Source organism: Ixodes scapularis, unplaced genomic scaffold (assembly GCF_016920785.2).
Source record: "Ixodes scapularis isolate PalLabHiFi unplaced genomic scaffold, ASM1692078v2 PGA_scaffold9__187_contigs__length_104089568, whole genome shotgun sequence".
Taxonomy (NCBI): domain Eukaryota; kingdom Metazoa; phylum Arthropoda; class Arachnida; order Ixodida; family Ixodidae; genus Ixodes; species Ixodes scapularis.
In genome coordinates this window covers 5895599-5919379 of record NW_024609884.1, presented here as the reverse complement: position 1 = coordinate 5919379, position 23781 = coordinate 5895599, and the positions used below count along the sequence as shown (strand labels likewise).

The 23781-nt window shown below is 50.9% G+C and overlaps 1 protein-coding gene across 3 annotated transcripts in view; it reads right to left on the bottom strand.

The window, feature by feature from the left end:
* Window positions 1–703: 703 nt before the first annotated feature.
* The window catches only part of LOC8034343 (ras-responsive element-binding protein 1), a 42048-nt gene continuing 18970 nt past the window's right edge, over window positions 704–23781 (bottom strand). The window contains exons 1-4 of one of the 3 annotated variants that reach the window (XM_029993002.4): window positions 20979–21153; window positions 12032–12204; window positions 10833–11026; window positions 704–7255 (exon numbers count right to left, since the gene is read on the bottom strand). In XM_029993002.4, the coding sequence (XP_029848862.3) occupies window positions 3044–7255; window positions 10833–11026; window positions 12032–12104 (4479 nt within the window). In that variant the 5' untranslated portion in view covers window positions 12105–12204; window positions 20979–21153 and the 3' untranslated portion in view covers window positions 704–3043. Of the gene's footprint in view, window positions 7256–10832; window positions 11027–12031; window positions 12205–12746; window positions 12817–20978; window positions 21154–23781 lie in introns of those variants that run through there. The other 2 variants (XM_040499369.2, XM_002408891.5) reach the window with 2 other exon arrangements.

Genomic DNA, 23781 nt, shown 5'->3' with positions numbered 1-23781 from the left:
GCCATGCTCCCTCGACGCCTCGCCTCTTTCTCATTTTCCTCCTTACTCTCCTCACTTACCATGCCAACGTGACCACATCACGTGACCGTAGCTAGACTTCGTCTTGCTGTGGGGTACTAGAATACACCAGTCTAGACTTCGACCTGATAAAACCTACCGGACGGAGCGCGCGCAAGCCTGCAAGGAGTTCTTCTACAATCAACCATCCATCTCACACGTGACATGTCACGCGCACCAATCGCCAGAGAGATCTGCGGTCACGCTGGGCACAAAATCGTTTGAACTTTTTATGACTAGGCTTCACCAATATTGCAACGTGCCCCCCCCCCCTTGTACTTCTAACCTCCTTGCCCTGTACTCTGTCCAAGTACTTTTGTATTTTTTGATAGATCTAAATAGACAAACAATTTACAGGCCATGTTTTCCGGAGTTATCCAAAAATATAAAACCGTATGTACAGTCCATCTCTAAACAATTTATTATAAATAACACTGCATTTTTATTCAAAGAAAAATTATGAAAAGGTTTTTTTTTTTTATTTTTGTGGATAGAGCCTCGCCACAGCCTCGATAGAGTGTGGAATAAATAGGCCAAATCTACATTTTCTACAGGCATATAAAATTAAAGTAGTTTCGATGTGAATGAGACATCCTTGAGGCATGTCATACTTGTACACACTTGCAAAGTGAGAAAGCTGTGAGCATGTTTTGTATAAACGCATTTATTGCCAAACAAACAAACAGACACATTTTGTCCATAAAATCAAAAACTTGTCAGCATCATCTGCCGACCTCTAAAATTATACATTATGTATATATTCATAGGCATTATGTATATGCTGTCAACAAAAATACAGTGAAGTAAGATACTCAGTGGCTGTAGGCAATAGTGTAAAAAAAAACAGCAAAAGTGCGACTAGTCTTGCAATCTTGGATGACTGCATATTAAAACTCATAGGCACTCAAGCAAGGCAGAATGTTTAGGTCGATGTGTGAATGTTGGTGCACGAGATTTGCAATGTGACACATGAATCACATGTGAGCACACAATGAACAGTGGGGGTCTGCAAGTTCCACTTGATTTCATCAAATTCAATAAGTACAAGGTTTGTTTGGTGTCCAATTTTACAGCATTTCACATTCTCGACAGAAGCAATAGCAAAAAAGCTGGATAACCTTAAGTACAAGGCAGAGTCAAGCAGCGGCAGTGCACTTTGGGGGAAACACGTCAGAAACGGACACTCGCAGAATGTGATCTCTTTCTGGCTACAGGCACAACCTCCAAACAGGCATGTAACAAATTTTTTCCAGTCTTACTGCATTTGCAATGCCAAGTTACACCAGCAAGGAACAAATCAGTTCCAGTTGTCTAAATTTTCAATGCCGGATTACATCCTTACAGCTTGTTCCACAAACTGGAAAGCATTCAGTAAAATGTGTCATGTGCAATAATAATAATTTAAAAAAAGCCTAGCCCCAATCACCCATTCAAATCTTTTTAGCATGGGTGTGCTTTGCACATTTGTCTCATTGTAAAAAAAAAAAGAAAATTCAGGAATGTGTAACACCATTTCAACTGTTTGGTCTTGCCATCGTCACTTCAGCAACAGGTTGTGGAGAATTATTGTCTTTCAGTAGTTTCTAAAAACTGGAATGCTCACAGCATTTGCTATGGCCCAAAACACTGCACCAGTGGGCAATGCCTGGACGGTGGCGTTTGTAAATAATGCACATGTGGAAAGGTGTCGTTTGTTGGAAGCTTTGAAGCGGACGGCGCGTCATGTGGGTCAACAACAACAGGACAAGCGGGAGCACCTGGATGCAAAGCACAGCGCACGGCAACAGTGAGTAAAGGCAAAGGAACTTTCCTGAATGCATCAACTACTCTGAACACAGCAGCAGCATGTGAAAGGCACTAAGAGAGCGGCGCGTGAGTTTGCATAGCGGCAAGCGTACAAGGCAGCAATGTGTGGTGCAGCTCTACAGCACTGTTTGGTGCAAGTGTGTATATGAAGATGCATATAAATTACAGACATTTAAAAAATACACAATGCTTGCCCAGAAGTATGGAATGTGGGCCTATCTCTATTTCCTCTGCAGTGCATGTTTGGAATAAGCACCGTAGACTATTTTCGTTCAAGGCAAAAGTTGCAGACCAGCCCGGCAACGAGTGCAGCCGTGCTCGGGGCCTGCACTCACACAGGCAGCAACTGCGAACGCCCGGCAAGGGGTCCTGCGCATACGTTGACTGGGAATGTAGCTGATATGTCGAGTTCCTGACGGGAGTAAACTTTGATGGTGCTTGCAAAGGTATTGTCAACAAATGGTCCCACAGGTCCACTGATATGCTCCAATAACTTGGTCCCTGATGGCTGCAAAATATCAAACTATGTACACTAAAACTAGAGGGCAAGCAATGCAAGGATAGCAATTACAGCTCTTCTCAAGCACTTTGTTACTTATTGTACTAGTGATTCGCTATGGTTAAGCGTGGAATGCATTCTCTTGATTGTGTTTGCTCTTTGAGTGACACACAAAATTCTTTGACTATATTGCTATTGTAACCTGTCTTTCCACATACACACATTTGGACATCTAAAATCACAGAGGGTGCAAATATTTACAATTTGTGCAAGAAACAAAACAAAAAGGTTATCGGACAGTGGCTTGGGTTGGAGTTAAAATGGACGTCGAGAAAAGCAAGCCAGACGGCCGGCCTTGGCCTCCTAGCTCGGTGCAATGATGTATCACACAACAGAACTGCCCAGACTACTGCTGTCTCTTCTGACTACCAAAAGAGTGTGTGTATCAACTTTGACCCCAAGGAACTCATAACAAATACACAAGTTAAGTTTTGAGCAGTAAAATGACTTGCATGAACAATCAGCTAATGTGTCTATACAGATTTACAGTCCCTCGTTAGCTCCTGGGAATGGCTCGGTGCTATGGGCAACCTATTGCTTTTGTAAAGTAAGCAAACCAACACAACCACACACGCCCGACTCCCGTCAATGTACAAGCAGCTCTCGCACGCGGTTCCAGAGTCAAATCTGCTTGACGCCGAGAAGCCTGGCCGCCGAGTCGGCAGAGTCGAGCATCTCGTCGATTATCTTCGAGTCCTTGATGCCCAAGAGGTTCTGAATGAGATCGTTGTCTTGGCAACCCTGAGGGTCCTTTGCCTGCGTAGCGGGGGCCTCCGCCACCGCTTTCCTTTTGTCCTTGCTGAGCAACTTTTTCGTGGAATGCTTGTGGAGGGGCGGCCGCTGTTCCTCTTCCTCGTCCGAGCTCCCCTCCACGGGGGGTAGGCCGTGGTGCTTCCGCTTGTGGCGGGCAACACCATTCTTTGACGGGAACTTCTGATCGCACACCTCGCACGCGTACACGTCCTCGCCCTCGTGGCAGCTCAGGACGTGCCGCTTGAGCCCGTCGGTCGACCCATACCGCCGCAGGCAGAACACGCAGGCAATGGTCCGCAGCGCATAGTCCCCCGGCCGGCCACCCAGTTCGTCGCTGTCGTCCTCGGACTCCCCAAAGCGGTTCTTCATGTGTGCAATGACCACCTCATGCTCACCGTCCTGGGACCCCCGCAGAAAGTCGTGCTCCGTCCCGTGCTGGCTCTCAAGGTGGCCGAGGCAGTCCTGCCTCTTGACAAAGCCTGCGTCGCACAGGTGACACCTGTAAGGGGTCTCGATAACCTGCCCAATGTGCTCCTCAACCTCGAGCGCCGTCGAGAAGACGGCCTCGCAGCACGGGCAGTGCAGCCGGTCGGGGCACTCGTGCACGTCTTGGTTCCCGTTGTCAGAGCTCCCCTCGCCGGCATCGTCCATGGCGTCGAGTGAGTCCTCCTGGTGGTGCTCGTCTTCGCAACCCTCACGGTCGTCGTCGTCGACGGCTGGCATGCGGGCACTCTTATCGGCGCCGTTCCGCGACCAGTGCTTGAGATAGTAGTGCTTGCGCAAGTTCCCGCGTGTCGAGAAAGTACTGCTGGGGCAGACGTTGCACTTGAAGGGCCGCTCCGACACGCAGCGCGTGAGCAAGTCCCCGTTGCGACCGTGCTTGCGCACATAGTGCCGCTCACAGTTGGACTTGGTTGTGAACCAGATGGGGCAGCGCTCACACTTGAAGGGCTTCTGGCCTGTGTGAGTCAGGATGTGGCGGCGGAGGGAGCTCGTCCAGGGAAACTTGCGTGAACAGTACTGGCACGAAACGCTGTTGGGCGAGTCCGTGTACGAGCTGCGCTTCTTCTCCCGCTGCTCTGTTGTGCTCGTCCCGCCGTCGCTCTCGCTGCGTTCCCTCGTTGCAACTTCCTGCGCCTCTTCTGTGGGGGCCTTTTCATCTAGGAGGTACTTGTGGAACACCTGCGAGTTAGCCGTGTTGATGACAGATAACACACTTGCCAGGTCTGCCGATCCCTCGCTCACGTCGCTCGCATTCTCAATGGCTCGGTTCGACAGGTCCTCGACGTCTTTAGTTAAGTCTGTCTTGGAAGCTGATTGTTCCTGCCCTGTGGCGGGAGTCGGGCTCTCGGCACTGTCGGCCACTTTGCTCGCTTTGCTATTGAGCACAACCCGTAGCGCCGTCCGCGTCTCATCTGACAGTGTCGACGTGAAAGGCTTGGGGACTCCAGGGTTACTCAGTGTTGGGATGAAGTTCCGACTTCGCGTCGGTCGTGCAAACTCGGGGTGTTTTCTTTTGATATGTCTCTCCATGTTTGACTTAAGTGTGAATCCAGCTGAACAATAGATGCAGCTGAAGGACCTCTGGTTCTTTGGTGACAGTTTGTCATTGACCATCCTGTAAGTCATCCTGTAGACGTCGTCCGTGGCACTCGACGACTCCAAGATGGCCAGGTTCCGAGAAGAGGAGACTCCATTCACGGGGGGCCGCCCCAGAGGCGGTGTCTTCTTTGGGGTGGAGTGGGTTGGAACAACAGCGCTGTGACTAGCAGGCTCAACATAGAGAATGAGGGCGGACTCGTCCGAAGTCCTCAAGGTCAGGTCTAGAGCATGAACAGCAAGATCCAGGGGCACCTCTTGGGGTGGGGGCAACTCAGCTAAGGACATAAGGCTCTTTGCAGCTGTGACCCGTTCATCAGTGCTGTTGAGGTCAGAAGCCTCCGCACTTGGCTCCTTTGCTGGCTTCAAGGTGAGGTTGAGTGGCTCTGCCGTCTTCTCGGGTGCACTCTGTGAAGACAGGTCTAGGCACTCCTCCGCTCGTATTTCAATCACCTCAGTCTCGTCCAGAGGGGCTTCAAGCTGGATCGGTGGAGGAGTCAGCGGAGGTGGGACAGGGGTCGAGGCGGGGCTCAGCGTTCCCTTTTTGGGGCTCTCCTCCAGGCTTCCTGTCGTGAGCTCTTCCGACGAGTCACTCAGGGCCATGGGCTTGGCAGCCACCACCTGCGCAAGCTTGTCTTTCATGTCCGGGTGCTGCTTGAGGGCATGCCGGATGCAGTTGTTCTTGGTGGAGAACCCCAGCTTGCAGATGTTGCAGCAGAAGGGTTTGCGGCTGCAGCTGTTGTGCAATGAGCGCAGGTGGTGGCGCAGAACCCGGTTGAACTTGAAGTCAACGTTGCAGTACTTGCAGACTGTCTCGAGACTACCCACCTCGGGCGGCAGTACCTCGGAGGCACCCCGCGAGGGCTCTGCCATGTGGGGATTGTACTGCATGGCTCCCCGAATTTCACCTTTGGTCATTTTCTTGTGGCGCTTGCGCACGTGCCGCTCACAGTTGGCCTTAGTCGTGAAGGCATACTTGCAGATGGAGCACTGGAAAGGCCGCTCTCCATTGTGGGTCCGCAAGTGCCGGATCAATGTGCTCTTGTCCATGCTCGTGTAGGAGCACACATTGCAGGCGTAAGGCGTCACCCCGTGAGAGTGCAGCTGCCCGTGCTTCCTGAGCACCCCGAGGCTGCGGAACGACATCTTACAGAGCTTGCATGTGAAGAGAGGCTGACTTTCCTCCTGCGAGCCGGTGCTCAAATTCTCGTCCGTTGCAACCGAGTCATCCGGTTTCACCGTGTTGACAGGAGTCTCTTCCGGGCTGGCTGCAGCAGAGTCGGCCACCAGGGGAGACCCCGGCCGGGGCGAGGCTCCAGTCTGGCCCGGAGAAGTGGCCGCCAGCGGGGCCTTGGATGTCACCGAGATGATGGACTGAATGTCTGCAAAGTCATGGCCAGCTTCCCTCTCCGGCTCTCGCTGCTTCGTTCCGTTGAAGTAGGCGTAGTTCTCAAAGTGCTCCTCCTTCGCACGAGGCCGGGCAGTCACCTCGCGGATGGCAACGTGCGACGCGTTGGTCTGCAGCTCAAACAACGCCAAAAAGTCCTCCTTATTGCAGCGTACATCGTCCCAGTGGCACTGCTCTGCCTTGCGGTGCTTCAGCTGGTGCATTTCGAGGAACGTGGGGCTGGTGAAGTCGCAACTGCAGCTTGGGCAGAAGGTGCCGCGGGGGCCACCGTGCGACTGGGCGTGCAGGCGCAACGCGCTTCCGCACGGGAACGCCCGCTTGCACAGCTCGCACTCGAACACGTGGTAGGCGCTGCTCGGGCGACGGACCTTGCTCTCGCACACTGCCTTGGCGATCAGCGAGAACTTGCCCGTCGAGAAGTCCACAAACGTCAGGTCGTGGAACCCGGTCGGCGGCCCAGGCTTGGCGACGGCCTCGCCGTCCTCCGCAGCCGCCTTTGGGTCTGTGGCACCGTCGCAGCGGTGGTCAACGTACGCGCCATAGTTGGCCGTCACCTCACAGCACTTCTTACATTGAATCGGGTCGTTGGGGTGTGTGCTCATGTGGTTTGCCAAGCCCGAGCGACAAAGAAACGACTTGCCACACACGGGGCAGCAAATCTCCTCGCAAGGCACGGCATCGCTCACGTCGGCGGTGCAGGGGACCTTGGGTGACAGGGGGGGCGTGTCCACTTCCACGGAGGGCTTGCGCTTGAGTGGCACCTTGGGGGAGCGCAGGGTGTCGGCCGCCTCCTCGGGCACCGAATGGGTGCGCATGTGGCGGTGCATGTTGCCATTGGTCGTGAAGGCCATGTGGCAGACGGCGCACTTGAAGGGCCGCTCGCCCGAGTGCACCAACATGTGCCGGTCGAGCGAACTGGCCGAGCTCAGCGTCTTGCCACACAGCCGGCATGTGTGCGAGTGGTCCGTCGGGTTGTGCTGCCGGATGTGCAGCGTGAAGGCGTGCGACGAGTCCGTCACCTCGTCACACACAGGGCAGACGTAGTCGCCTCGCTGGTTGCGCACCGCCTCGATCTGCAGGTCCAAGGTCATTCACACACTTGCTTAAAACGCATTACAGAATTCCCCGAAAATAAGGCCTCGTAAGGGTACCTCAATGTGAATGCATAAGGCAACAACAATGCTCCCATCTCTACCTGCACATGTATAGAAAATGCGAAATCTCCGCTACCTTCTCACTTGTAAAAAAATGTCTATGATGTAGATCAAAGTACTGCTCACACTTAAAGAACTATTATAATAAAAGAAGAACTGGCAGATTTCTGGAGCATTTATAGCAGGACAAATAGTAGGGGTGTGCGAATACCGCTTCCAACCACATAACCATACTTAACTTCAGCACTACAGAAGGATCCAGTATGTCATGGGTTTCCCTAGCTCTGTGAATGCTATGAATGATGCAGTGCCAATCAATTCGAGCTACTATTCGCACATCCCTACAAAATGGTAACAAAGAAACAGGTTTTTATAACTGCACAAACCTATAAATCTCATGTCTCCAAAAAATTCACCTTCCTTTTGACCCTCACTTAAAAGCACACCAAAGGGGCTTTGGACTTTCACTCGTTAAAGGGCCCCTAAACAGAAAATAAATGTGTTTTTATAACAATCTGACTGAAACACGCATGTCAAAAAATAAATTTCAAGTGAAAAAAAAAATTATAGAGAAATATTGACGGTGAGAGATTTATTTGAAATTCTGCGTGCAAAGTCCATGATGTCACGGGTCATTACGGAATGACCATCTCGGTTTTTCGCTCCTTCCACCTCAATGTGAAGGCAAAGCCAATCCACCTCTCCTCCACGCACCCGAAATTCCGAGAGAAAACAAGTGGAAAGGAGGTGATCGTTGTCGTCAATATTCCTCTAAACATTATTTTGCACGCGTGTCCCAACCAGATCGTTAAAAAATTTTTTTTTTCCTTTGCAGGGGCCTTTTAAGCCGCTAACTTGATTTATGTGCTCCAACAATTCTTTAGAAAATCTATAAAATATTTCCATTCATGCCCTGCTCCCTTATCAAAATTGCAATTAAACATTCATACCACTTTTCTGTCAAGAGGCGGCAGGGGCAGATTTATGGGTCAGGCTTGGGAAGGGGGGGGGGGGGGGCGGGGGGTTTGCAGAAAGACGACATCACAGGTGAAACATCGCCCAGGTCTATTTGGTAGATCTAAAATTTGCTATTTCACCAAAAACTAAACATTTTTCCTAAAATAGTTAGTAAATGGTGACTTTTTAATTAAAAAAAAAAAAAAGCTGACGTTGGGACGCTTAGGGGGCAGCTGCCCCCTGCCCCTGCCCCCCTCACCCTAATTCGACCCTGAGAGGCAGAAAAGCAAAGCTGTTGGATGGTGCCCACGGCCTCCCGTCAATCATGAACACTGACACCCCAGAGGTCATTTTTTTTTTGTCTAGACTGATGCCAGTTGTCTAGACACGCCAAAAAATACCACAATGCAAAATAAAATTTCCAATGCACGCACCCTTCTATTTTTGGTGCGTTTCTCTTCCTCTTCTCATCTCCTCACTTCTTTTTATCTGTGACGTAATTGATTACGAAATTTAAAAGCTCTGTAAGCGATATTTTTATAATATTTAATAACTGCATTCGTAAAGCACATATTTTAATGCAATTGCGAATGCATTATGCCCCTTGTTTTGAAATATTGAAAATCAAAGTCCGGAAATGATGTCGCCTCTTGCCCTTTTATCCTCCTTCGAAAAACATGGCGGCGCTTGGCACATATAGCACAGAGGATGATCGGGAGTCAGGGAATTGGACAAAGTTCTCTTTTCGGCGCCCGACGACAGTCCAAACAACTGGGTTCGCTGCCCGAGCACCATAATTTTGGTTACGACTCCGCTGGGGCAGCGTTTCACGCCAGCACCGGCGCGACGTAGCCCCTCACGTTTCTCACAAAAGTCCACTGCGCGTCCTCTTAGACCTCACACCGTTCGAAAGAATTCGAGATCGCTAAAAGACCCCTAAAAGAACTTCAAACTCGAAAGTGAAGCGTCGTCTGCTCACAGCGATATGTGGCACGCACGGAGAAGCGCAGTTGATCACGGAGGCGGGAGAGAAACTCGAGTTACAGGACGACTCAATCTTTGACGTCACGGCACTGGCACAGATCGTGCAGGAACTTCAAATTATTGGAAATTGTTTTTTTTTTTTTTACTTCACAAATCTGATTTCCTAAGCTTTGAATTTTGACGGTAATGTCCAGGCATCATTTTCAACTGTTTTGGATAATAAAGAAAAATATGATTTTGACCTGTCAGTGCCTCTTTAACCAGTGCTAACAGTCAGGGGCATCTCGAGGGAGCTCTGGTGATAGAGAAAACACAATCATAAGTACTCAATCCTGTAACCAGAAATGTAGGATTTTCCCCATTCAAGTTCTGTTAAGTACCCAACCCCTTAGAGAAAAAAATTATGTTGTGAGTAGCCATGTCGATTTCGTGTGGAGCAAAATGACTGATGTTTCAGGAACACTATCGATTCTTCACGAGAAAAATAATCAGATTCACATTGTCGGTCGGTTTTGTTTCCTGAGCACCATGCCAGGTTACACATGTTTTAATCAAGTCAGTTTTGTGTACATGTAATAAAAGCCCAGATGCCCCCCCCCCCCCCCCCCCCCCCAACTTACAGGAGACTTTAAAAAGGTACAGACACATCAAAATCATATATTTTTTTTATTATCTGAAACGATTGAAAACGATGCCGGGACATTACCCTCAAACTTCGAAACTTGGGAATTCAGTATTTATGAAGTAAAAAACAATTTCCAAATGCCGAATTTGAAGCTACCGCATGATCCGTGCAAGTGCAGTGACGTCAAATTTTGCAATCTCCTGCGAGTCGACTTTCTTTCGCACCTCCGCTCCAAACTACCGCGACCCGAAGCGAGGAGATGAGGAGCGGGAGAGAAGTGCGGCAAAAATAAAAAGGTGCGCGCACCCGTAAAAAAACTTTTTTTCGCAATGATTTTTTTTTTTTTTTTTTTGTGTCTATGAATACAACTTGCATCGGTTTAGACAATAAAAAAAAAACGACCTTTGGGATGTCAGTGCCTTTTTAAGCACTAGCCTTAACCGATTGCTATCTTCTCTTGCAGCTGAAATAGTCGCTGTTCATTACTTACTCTGATGACGTGTCAACGCCACAAAGACAAGGATTAGTGCTACCTCCGACACAAATCCTTACCATCTCAGCTTCTTCCATCCACTCCTTCCTTTGCATATTCGGTGATGAATCCTTAATCAAACTTCTTATTTAAGTGGAATATGAAAGTGGTTCACTTGATTTTTTAGGTGTTGTGGAGCATGTAGATTGAGTAAAACTGACCACTAAAGATGCCTTTGACGAAAATTTCCTGCTCGTTAGACGCGTCGTTTCTGGCTCATTTTAGCGCTGTTCATATGTATGAGACATATTAAATACCTCCGAGCAAAATTCCAAAGCACAATGTCATTCCTTTCTGTCTAGACGATTCTAGAGTGTGTATTTTTTTTTTTTACTGCATGCTGGTAAGGCCAGCCATGGTGCATGTTTGAATGCAAATAGTAATGACAGCTGACTGACCAAGGCAGACTTCCTCCTGGTCAGTCCAGCATCACGCTGGCCATCCTCATCGTGCAGGCCCTCCTGGCTTTCGTTGGCAGAGAGCTCGGTGGAGCCAGTGCCGCTTTCGCTGTCAGGTTTCGAAGGTGCATCGTTGGATCCGCTCGAACAGGTCGTCTGGTTGGCCAGCAAAGTCTCGTCGTCAGCAGCTTCGTCTGCGGGGGGACACGGCATTTTTTAGGCGTCATTCAAATCCATCACCCCGCTCATTGGCTGGAACTTGAGGATAAAATGAACTGCTGTGTATCGAGACATCTTTAAAAGATGGACAACATAAGGAAAATTCCTGCTCGACCTCTTTCAAAACAAAATCAACAGGTTCGTGATTGTTAAAGGGCAACTTCGCTCAATTTTGAAAATTTCGAGATAGTGGCCAATTTTGCTTTGAGAGGAAATCAAAAACAATCCCCAATCTTTTGTTTTGCAAAAAATAAAATATTTTTCGTGCAATTTTACTCTAGCCATTATCGCAAACCGAAACCGAAACGGTGGATAATCCGGACAACCTAGTATCTTCGGCATCACTAAGCATGTACACCCATGTGATATACAAGGGGTCACGTAATCTATCGCGCGGACATGCGCTTCGCAGTCATCGTCGCGTCGTCTGCAAAGCATGTGCCATCGCACGTCAATACGCACTGAACACACAAGCCGCGCTCCACGAGGTTGTGGGCCTTTCAGTAGGGTATCAATAGTCGAGCGCCGAGCCGGCCGAGCGTGTCGCTCATGTCTCTCGCGACACCCATGCATGGCGACACCCGTGCTCTGCCCGGGAAAAAAAACAACAAAAAAAACTGTACATGCTTGTTGACGTCACGGACATGCTGGGAGAAGGAATTTGGAGGAAGCGGAAATGCAGCCGGGCAATGTTGTCCGTCCGCACATCTCATCCAAGACCAGCGGATTCACGCTTGTCAAACTTTGACAGCGATTTTAATTAATTTCTAGGCGGAATTCCGTCGTAATATTTGCCGTGTGGGCTTTGTGGATGATAACAAAGAGAACTGTATTGTTTTGCACTACCGAAAAAGAAGCGGAGTTGCCCTTTAAGGTCTCATCACCATTTTCTCGGGCATAAGAACCTTTACAGCCAACCAAAGGCAATGCAAAAATGGAATCAGAAGCGTCCAAAATTTGAGCCAGCTAAGATAGGGTACCTCTCTTTGAATCTACCACATTGCTTTCTTCGGGATCCCATGCGGGAGGCGATTTCTCCGGGCCTCCATTCATATCTCATCGGAGACACTCAGCAATCTCCGAGCATCCTTGGTCCTCGATGTTGCAGCAAGGCACTTGGTAGTTTCAGGTCGACCGGGATCTTGCAATAGGCCTGCAAGTGCAAGTAAAATGTCTCCTCTTACTCAGCAGTTTTTTGGAGAATAGCACACATCAACTCTCGTCTCACAACGCTGCCGATTAATGTTCCGTAAACCGTAGGCGCTCAATGGCAGTTGTCTCAACACTGCCTCCCCGAGAAAACAAACAAGTCTGTCTATCCAACAAAAGAGATAATGTGCAGTGGGCAAGTTTTGCTGCTGTGCAGTCTCAGCTATCAGTTTCTTATTTTCTTTTAACCAAACCAATCAATCAACCCGACCATTTGTATTGCAACTGTACAGAAAACTGGACCGCTTTGGTAAATCTAAAACTGGGTGGGGATACTTTGTTTGTGAACCCAAAAGCAGGCGAACTACCGCCCCTTCCGCGAGAAACCCGAACAGGAGCAACAGGCATCAATTCCGAGGGACAGCCGTCAACTGTGTCAGCGTGTGTCGCCAGATATGGCTTGCACGTGATGTCATCCAGCCATTCCGGTGGTTACTGCCGCGTATTGCGTGCCTCGATCTCGCACTCCTACGGCGTAATACTAACACGGTAGAGGGAAGCAAGGCTCGCGTAGGGTAAACCACCGGCGCGGCGGACAAAAGGACGCGAGCGCAACCCCCGTCTACGGCGAGAGTGAGCCAGCGTCCGACCAGGCAGGCAAACTGAGTCTTTGACCGCAGATGCTTCGATAGCAGAGACCGCCGCCGGATCGAAACCGTTTTCGTCGGACGCACCCGGCGGCACGCGCGGAGAGGGGCGAACCTCGGCGCAGGTATCATCCCCTCCGAGCTGCTCTTCCCTCCCCCTCGTCCGCTCCGCCTTCACATCCCGTCGCTCTGGCAACGGATAAACACAGCGCCCCGTTCGCCCGACGATCGTCGCGGCGGCAGGGCTCTTCCGAATACTGCATGCACGCGTCACTCCCGCTTGTTGTTGCGCTCGTTTCGACGAAGCCAGCCCGGTTCCCACGGCGAGCCGCGGATGCTTCGCGCGAAAACGCGAGAAAAGGGAATCTGTGACGCCGATGCTCGAAGACATTACTAATACGGCCACGTGGGGCAATGGTGCTCTCTTTTTGTTTGTTACGTCGAGGGAGCAAGTTGAATAGAGTGCTGCTGGCGATACGAACAGCCGCGTTCGTTAGACCGCGGCAGAGCTCTGGGCCGCGGAACATCCCTGCGCCACGCACCGGAGCACGGGCACAATCAGGGTGCCGACCCGTGTTGGCCAAGACACCGGGCGGGAGAAACCGAAGCTGCACGGCGAACTCTATCTCCGCGTTCGGACGGGCCATAAAAATTACGTGTCACGAACTACCGCGTCCGAGTACGGACGCAACTCAAGGCCGAAACAAAATTTCCAGGCCTAGCCAAAAAAAAAAAAAAAAAAAAAAGCAATAGCTTATTATTTTATTTCTTTTCACCTAATTTTCCGAGAACGTAAAACTGGCAGTCAATAACCCGAGAGGGCGCGTCAAACATAGGGCTTCCACCAAACGCTCCGGAGCGGGCGACGGCGGCGGTTTTGCTTCACCAAGAACGGACCATCGACCCTCCGAAGAGGATCATCAGTTATCGACGAGGAAGCGGGCGCGCGCGCATGCGGGGATAAAGGGGAGAAAACTCTCAACTGTCACCTCGCGCTCGCACATGGAAAGTTGGGCAGCCGCCCCCTCTCCCGCCCAAATCTAGATCAATCGGGCGCTGTCTTCCTCGCCCAGAATCGATTCCGCAGTTCATCATCAACGTGTCCCTTTTGGAGCGTCGCTTTCCTTTAAGCTTCTTCCAACGAGAAGACATCGGCGAACGGAGAAGGACCTCGTCGAGCTCCATCCGGAAGACTCGAAAGAACGGTTGGTCACCTGACCGGCACGCGTGTCACGGCACCTTACCGTCTCCGAGACCTTAATTAGTAAAAGGAAACACATGGTTCCAATCAAAAACTTGATTAGCGTCACTTGAAACCACTGAGAATCAGTCACTCGTATGAAGATTCGAAGCACGTGGTAAGCGCGGAGGTCCGCAAATGAAGTCTCCACTCGTGGAACAAGCACAACGCTGGCAGTCCGAAAACGCGGATGAAAAGGTGATGAAACTTTAGACAGACTCTTTCTGAAGTTACATCATAACCAACGCGCTCATTAACAAGTATGAAAAGCTTATCAACCGCGTTTTCAGACCGCCAGCATTGCGCCTGTTGCACGAGACGAGTGGAAACCTTAGCGCACTCCCGTGCCTATCAGGTACTCCAAATCGTGGTGGTTTCAGACGACAAGTTTTTTTTTTTTTTTTTCCTTTTTATTAAAACAGTGTTTATTTCCAATAATTCAAGCATAATCAACACATTTTAGTTAATTATTAGATATCGCGACATTTGGTCCTCCGTATCATGTCCCCCTGGCCGTACAACTCACCTGCGCAGATCGCATAATTTTTTTTTATAGTGTATTTTTAAGCGATCGCTTTTAAAGGGAGGGGGGGGGGGGGGGGGGGCGCAACAACGTTAAGATGAAAAGAATTTGCATCTCGTCACTTTTAAGTTGCTTATCGTGTCCCGGAGGACAGAGAAAAACAACTCCTTCGTTAAAAAATGCGGCGATTCCGCTGCATAATTGCAAACCCAAAGTCGAGCTTTTCCCCTACCTGCAGCCGCGAGTGGCAGCCGAAGGAACTACGGCGAGAAGATTACCTGACCTCCCTCGGCTCCAGGCTGCAGAATAACGCCCGCTAATGTCATCAGAGAGAGGGAGATGAAGCGTCCTCCGAGAGAGCACACGGGAACCTTTACAAGTGTCAGAGGGCAACTTCCACAAACACTTGAGCGAAGACCGGAAATCGTTGCACCCCTCTTTAATGATTCTGTTCAAATTTAGGACCGGTTAGTAAGGAGATGAGAACTTCAACAGCCTCGGAAACGCAGTAATCATTGCTCCGCAGTCAGACTGCGGCCTCTGCCGAAGAGACCGTCAAAGAATCAATCACAAAGAGCGCGATCAGAATAGTCTCTTAAGCTTAGTGTTCGAGCTGAAAAAATAAACTGAGCGGAAGAGAAGAAAAGGGTACAACCTCGTAAATCTATAACTTTTTTTTGTTGTTGTTACAAGGCGGGAAAGTTGCAGTCGCATCGTACACAACACGCTAACCCTCAATCGCACCAGCCCAGTCAACTAAAAGAATCGAGATGAGACCTAGATGAGGGGCTTCCGACTCCGAGGGAATCGATCCATCTCTTCGAGGCGGGTACGCACCCGAATCCAAACTATGGTGCCTGCAGCGCGTCTCCGACTGGCGCGTCCTATCCCGCCCATATATCAAGAGCGGTCCCGAAGTGGCAACAAATGACGTCATAGAAGCCGCAATGTCATGCAGTTGGATGTCGCGATCCTGGCGGTTGGTCATAGAAATGGTGGCGAGAAGCACGAGCGAAGGCGAGTGTCGCTGTCGTCGCGGCGTCCTAACTTCCGGCTGCCGTAGCTTCCTTGGACTGCCACACTGAAGAGCGACCTGCAGGGGAACATTCGTCTGCCACATCCAGCACCGGGGACACCGCCAGGATCGCGACCGGCGACCGCATGACACTCGTATGGCGTCATCAGGCGGAAATCGAGGGACCACTCTTTTGGAACGCGGTCGGAAACGCGTTCCAGGCACTCTAATCCAAACGTTAACCCCTTCAGCGCCCCATCGGGGAGTTTCAGTAGATCGTTGCAATATCCCCGATAACGACACGACGCATGCGCAAAGGCAGGTGCGGAGTATCGGGTATCGTTATCGGAGTCATCAGAACGATCTACTAAAACTCTCTGTTGAAAGACCGACGAAACAGGCGACCTTCCGTATCTCCCCCGTGACTGTCCAAGCTCCGCTCGTTTTCTCCCGGTTCGGGATGCGCCCCACTGCAACGGCGGCGGCAGCCTTTCCCGGCGTGTCTACTGGGGGGACCGTACCTTGGCCGTCCTGACGTGACCGCCGGAAGGGGAGGGAGGGAGGGAGGGGGGGGGGGGGGGGGGGGGGGGGTCCGTTTTTCCGAACCTTCGCGAAGGCCGCGGGGCCCGGGTCCTTCCTGTGTTGTCTTCCCGTCGCCATGACTCCCGCGAACAGTCTTCTTCGTTCCCGGCCTATTGATCCGGCGCGGGAAGAAAGAAATGGCTGCTACGGCCAACCGACCGCAGATCACTTCCCTCCCCCTCCGCGACGGCCGCAGATTTGCTCCCGAGAAGCCCCCGCCCCATCTCCCCTCCCCGCATGCGCCGCAGCGTCGCCCTTCGAACCGGATTAGAGTGCGGACTCCTCGGTGTCCTAGCTTCCAAAGTCATGCTTTCAAGGCATTCGCCCACTCGGGCTGCCTTCGGGGCCTGCGACTCTCGGGCTCGCGATGCACCGACCGCGTTCTCCGGCGTAACGACCGTGGCGTCGACAAAAACGCGACAGCGCGGGATCGCTTTGACCAGTCACGTGATTCCGGGATGTCATCGTAGCTCGCACTCGTCTACCATCATCGGAAAAAAAGATACCAACACACGAGACAATGTTACTGAAACAAGAGCTGCCGTGTCTTGCTTTCCCACTTCACCGCACTATAATGGAGTACCATACCAGAAAATGTTAGATAAAATGCGACTGAAGGTTTCTTAGGCATCGCAAGCGAACGAAAGAGCCAGTCTAGTCCTCTCGAGGCCTGCAGTTCTGACTATTCTAAAGGTATCAAACTTAATTTGTTGCCAGGTTCAAGAGATGCTCTCATTGGTTAAACGCGCCTTGCGGTTTTTCAAGACTCAACGTCTCGGGATAGCCCAGCAACGGTTTCCAGGGAAGTTTTGCTAGACGAAGTAGTTATAGTCTTTTTTACACTGTACTATTTAGTTTTACCGTTTTCGGTTTTTGATAGAAAGGTCTATCATTTTCGCCTCAAATGAGAAAATGACAGAACTTACTCAAATGCAAAGAAAGGGTTTCTGCTTGCGTTTCTGGCTTACTACCGTTCCTGGTTCATTGAATGCTTGAAGTCTCAACTAAATCTTACCTTGTTCATGTCAGAGGTTTCACAAAGGAACTATAAAAAGTGTTGACAAAATCAACTAAACAAAAACCATTCGAGCGAGAAAAAAAAAAAAAAAAAAAAAAGCCACCGCGCGCAAGAAACACGGCAGCGACCCAACCATCGGCGATGTACGTCGGGAACTATAACTGCATCTGAGGTACATTTCTGGAGTGACCTTTACAACCCTGCACCTCCGTCGAAATCGCTCGCGCAGCGTCAACCCGAAACGGTGCACGCATCTGCGACATCAGCCAAACTCCGGCGGCTACAGACGGCCGATGTTTGCCGTGCTGGGGCTCCTCCATTGAACACTTGCATCATATCCTCCACACACTTCCATCACATCCCTATTTTTCGTGTTCCACCAATCAATCATCACTGAGAGCGTATTAAGCACCCGGACAAGAAAAAAAAAAAAAAAAAAAACTGTATCACAATCTTTTTTTCTTTTTTTTTTTTTTAATTTGGAGGCTACATTTTGTATAAAAAGAATACAAAGGGCTCGGTTAATAGCTCCACCTCGGAAGTGACCTCTTCACCTTTGAGGAGCAAACCTAAATTTAACACAGGTAGCAGGTCAAAAAAAAAAAAGCCGAGATGCGAGAAGACTCTCCGAGACTGGTGTACTATTTTTTAATCTTATTATGGCTCTTACGAATGCTTACGTCGGCACTGTTAAAAACGAATTAACGAGGAACACTAAAAGCCGACAGCCAATTCCTTCATAAAAAAAAAAAAGAAAAAAAAAAACACAGAACGAGAGATTAGGTTAGTAGATTGCTTGAACAATGCAAACAATAAACGCTGTTTACGTATTACTCCAGCTGTTTTCTTCTCTTGTTTAGTTTTGAAGGTTGTCTGAATCGAATAGGGCTTTGCCCGCCACATGCAGTCTCCACTCTTCGCACAGCGAAAGCTACAATGGAGTTAATCAACCAGCACCGAAAGTGCAACGTCACTGCGTCCCTCATTTTTCTCCGGCCATCTTATCGGCTCATTATTGCCAAGGGTGAGCGAATAGTGTTCGAATGGAACAGCGCCGTGTCATTTATACACCTTGCAGTTCTAGAGCGGCCCACGGCATGCCGATTCTTTTTACAGCGTTGAAGCATAGCGGAGCGCAAGTTCGTCTGCTTCTTAAGCAAGGGTTGCGGTGACGTCAGAACGCCGAGCTCTGATTGGCTCCGATTGAAGGATAGTGGGTAGACCTCGAGGCAAGCTTGGCGTTCTGACGTCACCGCAACCCCTGCTCAAGGAGCAGACGAACTTGCGCTGCACCATAGCCTCCTCTATACTGACAAAGCCTGGCAGATCGCCACGAGACGCGGCCGCCGAAATTGAAAAGGTAGAGCAGCAGACAACGGATGAGAGGAGAGCCAGGTGACGGGCGCCCCGCTGCGGCGAGACGCCGAAACACACGTGTCCCGAGCGATGGAATGTCCGCTCGTGCTCCTCGCGTCCCACGCGCTACCGCTTCTATTCTCGTCGTGTTTGAAAACCATGTTTCGGGTCCTCGCCGCTGCAGAAGCTGTGCGCTGGGTTCCGCTCCAAATCTACGACCAGGTGCTCTATGGCTCTGCCGTCGAACTGCCAGGCTTTGTGAGTGTTGAGGAGGCTATGGCTCTACATAGGCATGACGCTGAGCTATTCGAAGCAGTAGTCGCACATCCCTACACTCTTTTTTTTAGACGCAGCCGACGCTACGAGGTGATGGCACCAATGAGGCAGCGTCAAAAGGTGTTTCTGGACGTGTTCTATCGTTGCTGAACCAATCATGAAGAGAAGTCTTCCACTTTTAAAGCTGGCTGCGTGCCTCGCCTACAATTAAACTCCGGGATAAATGCGCAAAGAGAATAAAAGAAAAACATGCGCAGTCGGTATAGTTTTTGGTGTAAAGGAAGAATACTTGGACAAGAGGGAAAAAGTGGCATGCGTTAGTATCGGAAGGAAAACTGAAAATAAAGAAACACACACTAAAAACAAACAAAACATGGATGTCTTTTCCCTGGTTTGTTGCATGAGGCGCAGCACCGTTCTGTGTTGGCTCGCACCTCTAGCAGTCAAATCTACGCTAATATTCGGCCAACAAGTCAAAACAGAATGAGACGGGGTTCCACGTAGATGTACCTCGTCAAAGTCCGACCTTAATGCTTTGTGTTAGCTTCTATTTTTCTTTTTTTTCGCTCTCTCTCTCTCTTTGCGAATACATTTTTCAATTTCCGCGTGTCATTCGTGACACGAATTAGGAACGGATTAATGCCTCGCGTTACGAACTACACGCGTCAATTTAATCGGCTTTCTACCATCGTCGGTACGGTGAATTTCCAATGTAGAGCTCAAAAAGTGCCGATGGCAAGGCCCGACTCAGGGGGTGGAAAAAGAAAACACACGGTGGAAGGGTCAGAAAAGTGAGGACAGACAGCGTCGCTTCCACGGTATGATTTTCTTCTTACATCCCAGCTTCGGATTTTAACATCACGATGGACTTACACCAGCTCGCCTGCGCGTTTAGGTTAAATGGCCGCAAATTAGCAATGCGCGTAAAATAATAATAAAAAAAAATCTTATCGTAAGTTCTAATAGTAAATCATTAAATTACATATCAGGACAAGAAGTTATTTATGATTACAGGCACCAAAGGCAGCCAAGGACTTGTATGAAGACACCTCCTAAAAAAACACACGTCCGAAGAAATCTTCCAAACTGTCTTACAACGGCATGACCGGCCGGCATGTAGCACCACCGGATTCCCTGGTGGCCAAGTGTAATGCGATCATGAAATGGCGGCTCTATACATTAAACGGTGGCCCACGTGGTTCCTCAGTTGGTGTTTTGGAACGGAACCAGCCGTGCCATGTCTCTGTTCCTTGCCGCCACCGAATGTTGGCCTTGGCCGTTCTAAATCATCGTGCAATTTCATCATTCACACTTGTAACGTGGAAGACCAACGGCGCTCCCAACTTTACTCGAACACACGGCAATAACCGGCAATGAGACACTAGCTAAAACCCACGTAAATATGGCTGAGTTATTGAGCTCATTCAACGAGGTACTGTAATAAAAAGAATCCGGCAGAGCACCAAATAAGGACGGAACGTAGTAATCCCGATTTTATTTACCCTATCGGGTCGAACAACGAGGGACGTGACGTAATGTGGGACGGATTCCCCGCTGTTTCGACATAGCTGTTCCAAAAGGTTCGAAGAACAACGGTCCGAACAAAACGTCAAGGCAGATCAGGCAATTGATATCAATTATAGTAACAACTCTCGAAAGGGCGAAAGAAGCGCAAGAGGCAGTCAGCGGCATGATGCTCGTGCAACGCACGGCCGTTTTCACCGTGCTCTTCGAAAGAGACACACCCAGATCTGCCAGAAGGAGACATGTGCGAGCACCTGCGACCGAGATGACGTCCGAACACATTTCGCCGGAAGTGTTCCCTTCCTGGGAATCGGAATACCTCCAGAAGAAAACGAAGAGAAAGCGAAAGCCATTCGGTCCGGATCTGATCTCATCGCCGCGGACCCCAAAAAACCCGTTCTGGAAAGTTATCCTCCAGCCAGGAGACCCCAAAACCTCAAATGCATCCAAGAAAAGCACTTTCTTCTCCCCCTCTCCCCTCCCGACCGTTCTCCCATCGCCGGCACGCAACGGGGACGGATGGCGTCCCGGAGAAGCGGAGACCGCGCGGAGCAGCCCTCGCGGAGCGCGCGGTGCACGGGCGCTGTGGCCGCTCACCTCGGGTGTGTCCGGCGGGCTGCTGGCCAGACCGCGAGTCGGAGGAGCTGGGTCGGCGCGGCGCCGCCGTACGGTCTCCCTGCCCCCTCTGCGGGGTCTCGCCCGCCCGCGGCCGGGAAGGCAGCCTGCCCGTTGCCCGGGAGACCATCCTGTACACAGAGTGCTCCCTCCCCACCTGCGCACCGCGGCCGGATCCCTGGATGATCGGATCGATGTCCTACGGCGCCCGCTGATGGAATGCTGCAGACGACATCACCTGGGCCGCCGCCATGACACACCGCGCTCTCGCCCCCTCGGGAAGCACCCCTTTCCCCGAAGGCCCTCGGTGCACGTGACCGCCCCGATGCCGTCGTCGCGCGGTCGCGCTACGACGCGCTGCCCCCTCTGCGACGGACAGCGGTCAGGCGACGGCGTCGTCGCGTATGGCCGGTCGAGCCCGCTCAATAGAGCACGCGGAGGATACGGTCGGGAATGGGCGGGCGGATCAGCGGCGTCGGTGGCGGGGCGACGCGAACGCTCGAGTCGCCCGGTCCCGCGGGTCGCCGACATCGCGGCCACGAGGAAAGTCCTCCTCTTCCGGCATCCGTCGAAGGCGCGCCCATTTCGGCGTCCCCACCGTCTTCGCAGATAGAGCGATCCCCGAGCGACACGGGGCAACCGACGTTGGCCGTCCCCGGATCCCGCTATTAGATCCCACCCAGCGAAGGGGCACAGGGGAACAAACGCCGGAAGTGTCGGCTGGCGTCGTCGGAGCCGAACGTGGCGTCACATCCGCCCAGGGAGTCCCCGGATGCGACCGCTCCTGCCGGCGGGTACTTGGACAGTAGTTCCTTTTTTTGTGTGTGTGTGGTTCGTTTTACCCCGTTCTCCTCTGAAATCGGGCGGAGGACGAAAACACGCGTCGCAACCGAGCGTGTTTTCCGCAACCCCGATCCCCGAGAAGAGCGTGCGCCGGTGACGCCGGGATACGCCTGCGCGCCGCTCGCCCGGGCAGGAGGTGTAGCGGGGCACAAGTTCGTCTGCTTCTTGCACATGGGTTGCGATGACGTCAGATCGGTGAGCTCTTATTGGCTGATTGAAAAAAATAGTGGGTAGGTAGACCTCTATGCATCTAGCATTGAGGTCTACCCACTGTCCTCTCAATCAAAGCCAATGAGAGTTCGGCGTCGTTCTGACGTAACCGCAACTCCTGCGCAGGAAGCAGACGACGTGCTCTCCGCATAGGGCGCGCGCACACAAGCACCAACGGTGCCGTCTCTTCCAAAGCGACTCGCAGGCGGACTGAAAGCGACCAGGGTCCCGCTTCAAACATCGTAGTGTTCTCCGAAATTCTCCCTTTATCGGACCTCAATAATAAGTTAAATGGAGCTCTTCGCCTTAATTACAGTATACAGCTCTGGGAGAGGAAAGGGTGAACAGTAAACGCGAACGAGCCAAAACGGACTGCAACAGCGCTCCAAGCTGTTTACACAAGACGCCGACGTTGAAGGTCGTCTTTTCGCTGTTATATTTCCTTTTCGTGTCCATCTAAACGAGTCCAAGCGAAGCCGACCGGATGAGTTAACGTCCTCAACCGAGCAGCGCCGAAAGCGAAAAACGCATCCCCGAGAATCTGAGACGCACGCCTCCCAGCGAAACGCGAAAAAATCAACAACAAATTCAAGTATTCTTCTTTTCTTGGATTGATTATGAATGATACAAATTGTTTACATCGTTAACAAATTCACTCGTGTAACTATCTCATTGGTGGAATCACAGCTTCCTTTCCTAATTAAACCGAGTTTATTTTTGGTTAAATTTGTAAACGTCTTGAAAAATCTTGCCATCCTATGTTGCAATGTTTCAACGATGTTATGCTATGCCTCTCCTATCACGGCCCTCACTGTGCCACGTAGTATAATTAAATATTAAACAAAACAAAAAATACCACGGTCGTCGGGCAGAAAAAAAAAAGAAAGAGAAAGGGCGGGTGACGCTAACTTGGATCAAATACCAGAGTTCGGCTGTCATCACCATCTCGGAGACAGGGGACTCTTGGAGCAGAGCTGATTAGGGCAAGCCTGTCCAAGTCCTCATCGCACCGCCACCACGCTTGACGCTCATTCGGAAGAGACGAGATGGCATGCACCATGTGCTTCCCCCACTTCCCTCTCCCCAGTCCCCCGCTCGCTCAGCAAGGCGATAGAAGGCTATCTGGACGAGCTTTTCCCCGTTCTTTGCCTCTCGTCTCTACTGGCCGCCACAACTGCGGAGAGGGGACCGAAAAACCGCCTACTTGCTTGTCCCAACCGCCACGATGCGGAGGAAACTCCCCGTGCGGCGAAGCGAGAGGAAGACCAGATAGAATCGACGGGGTGGCGGCACTTCGGTTTTCACCATCTTCGGCAATCGGGAAGGTCACCTCTCCCATCCGACTGCAATGACAACTTTCGCGCTGGCTACGAAAACAAGCGCGAAAGGCGGGCTGACGCGTACGAAGACATTTGCTCAGCCGGGGAGAGAGAGAGAGAAAAAAAAAGAAAAGAAAAAAGAATCCTACGCGCGATGCGCCACGAAAAACACGGAGAGAGGACCCGGGAACAAAACGGCGTGTCGTCAGAACGAAAGTTGTCCGTGCTCTCGCGAGCGTGACTAGATCGCGAGAGAAAGCTGCGGCCGAATGTATGCGGTGGCCGTTGGCGATGGGAATACACGTTACTTGATGTTTGTTTCCTTGCCTGGAACGTTTCCAAGATCGCGGGGTGTAGCGATCGTGGATCTTCGCTCGTAATCGCGGTATTGCGCTTGTCTCTCTCTCACTCAA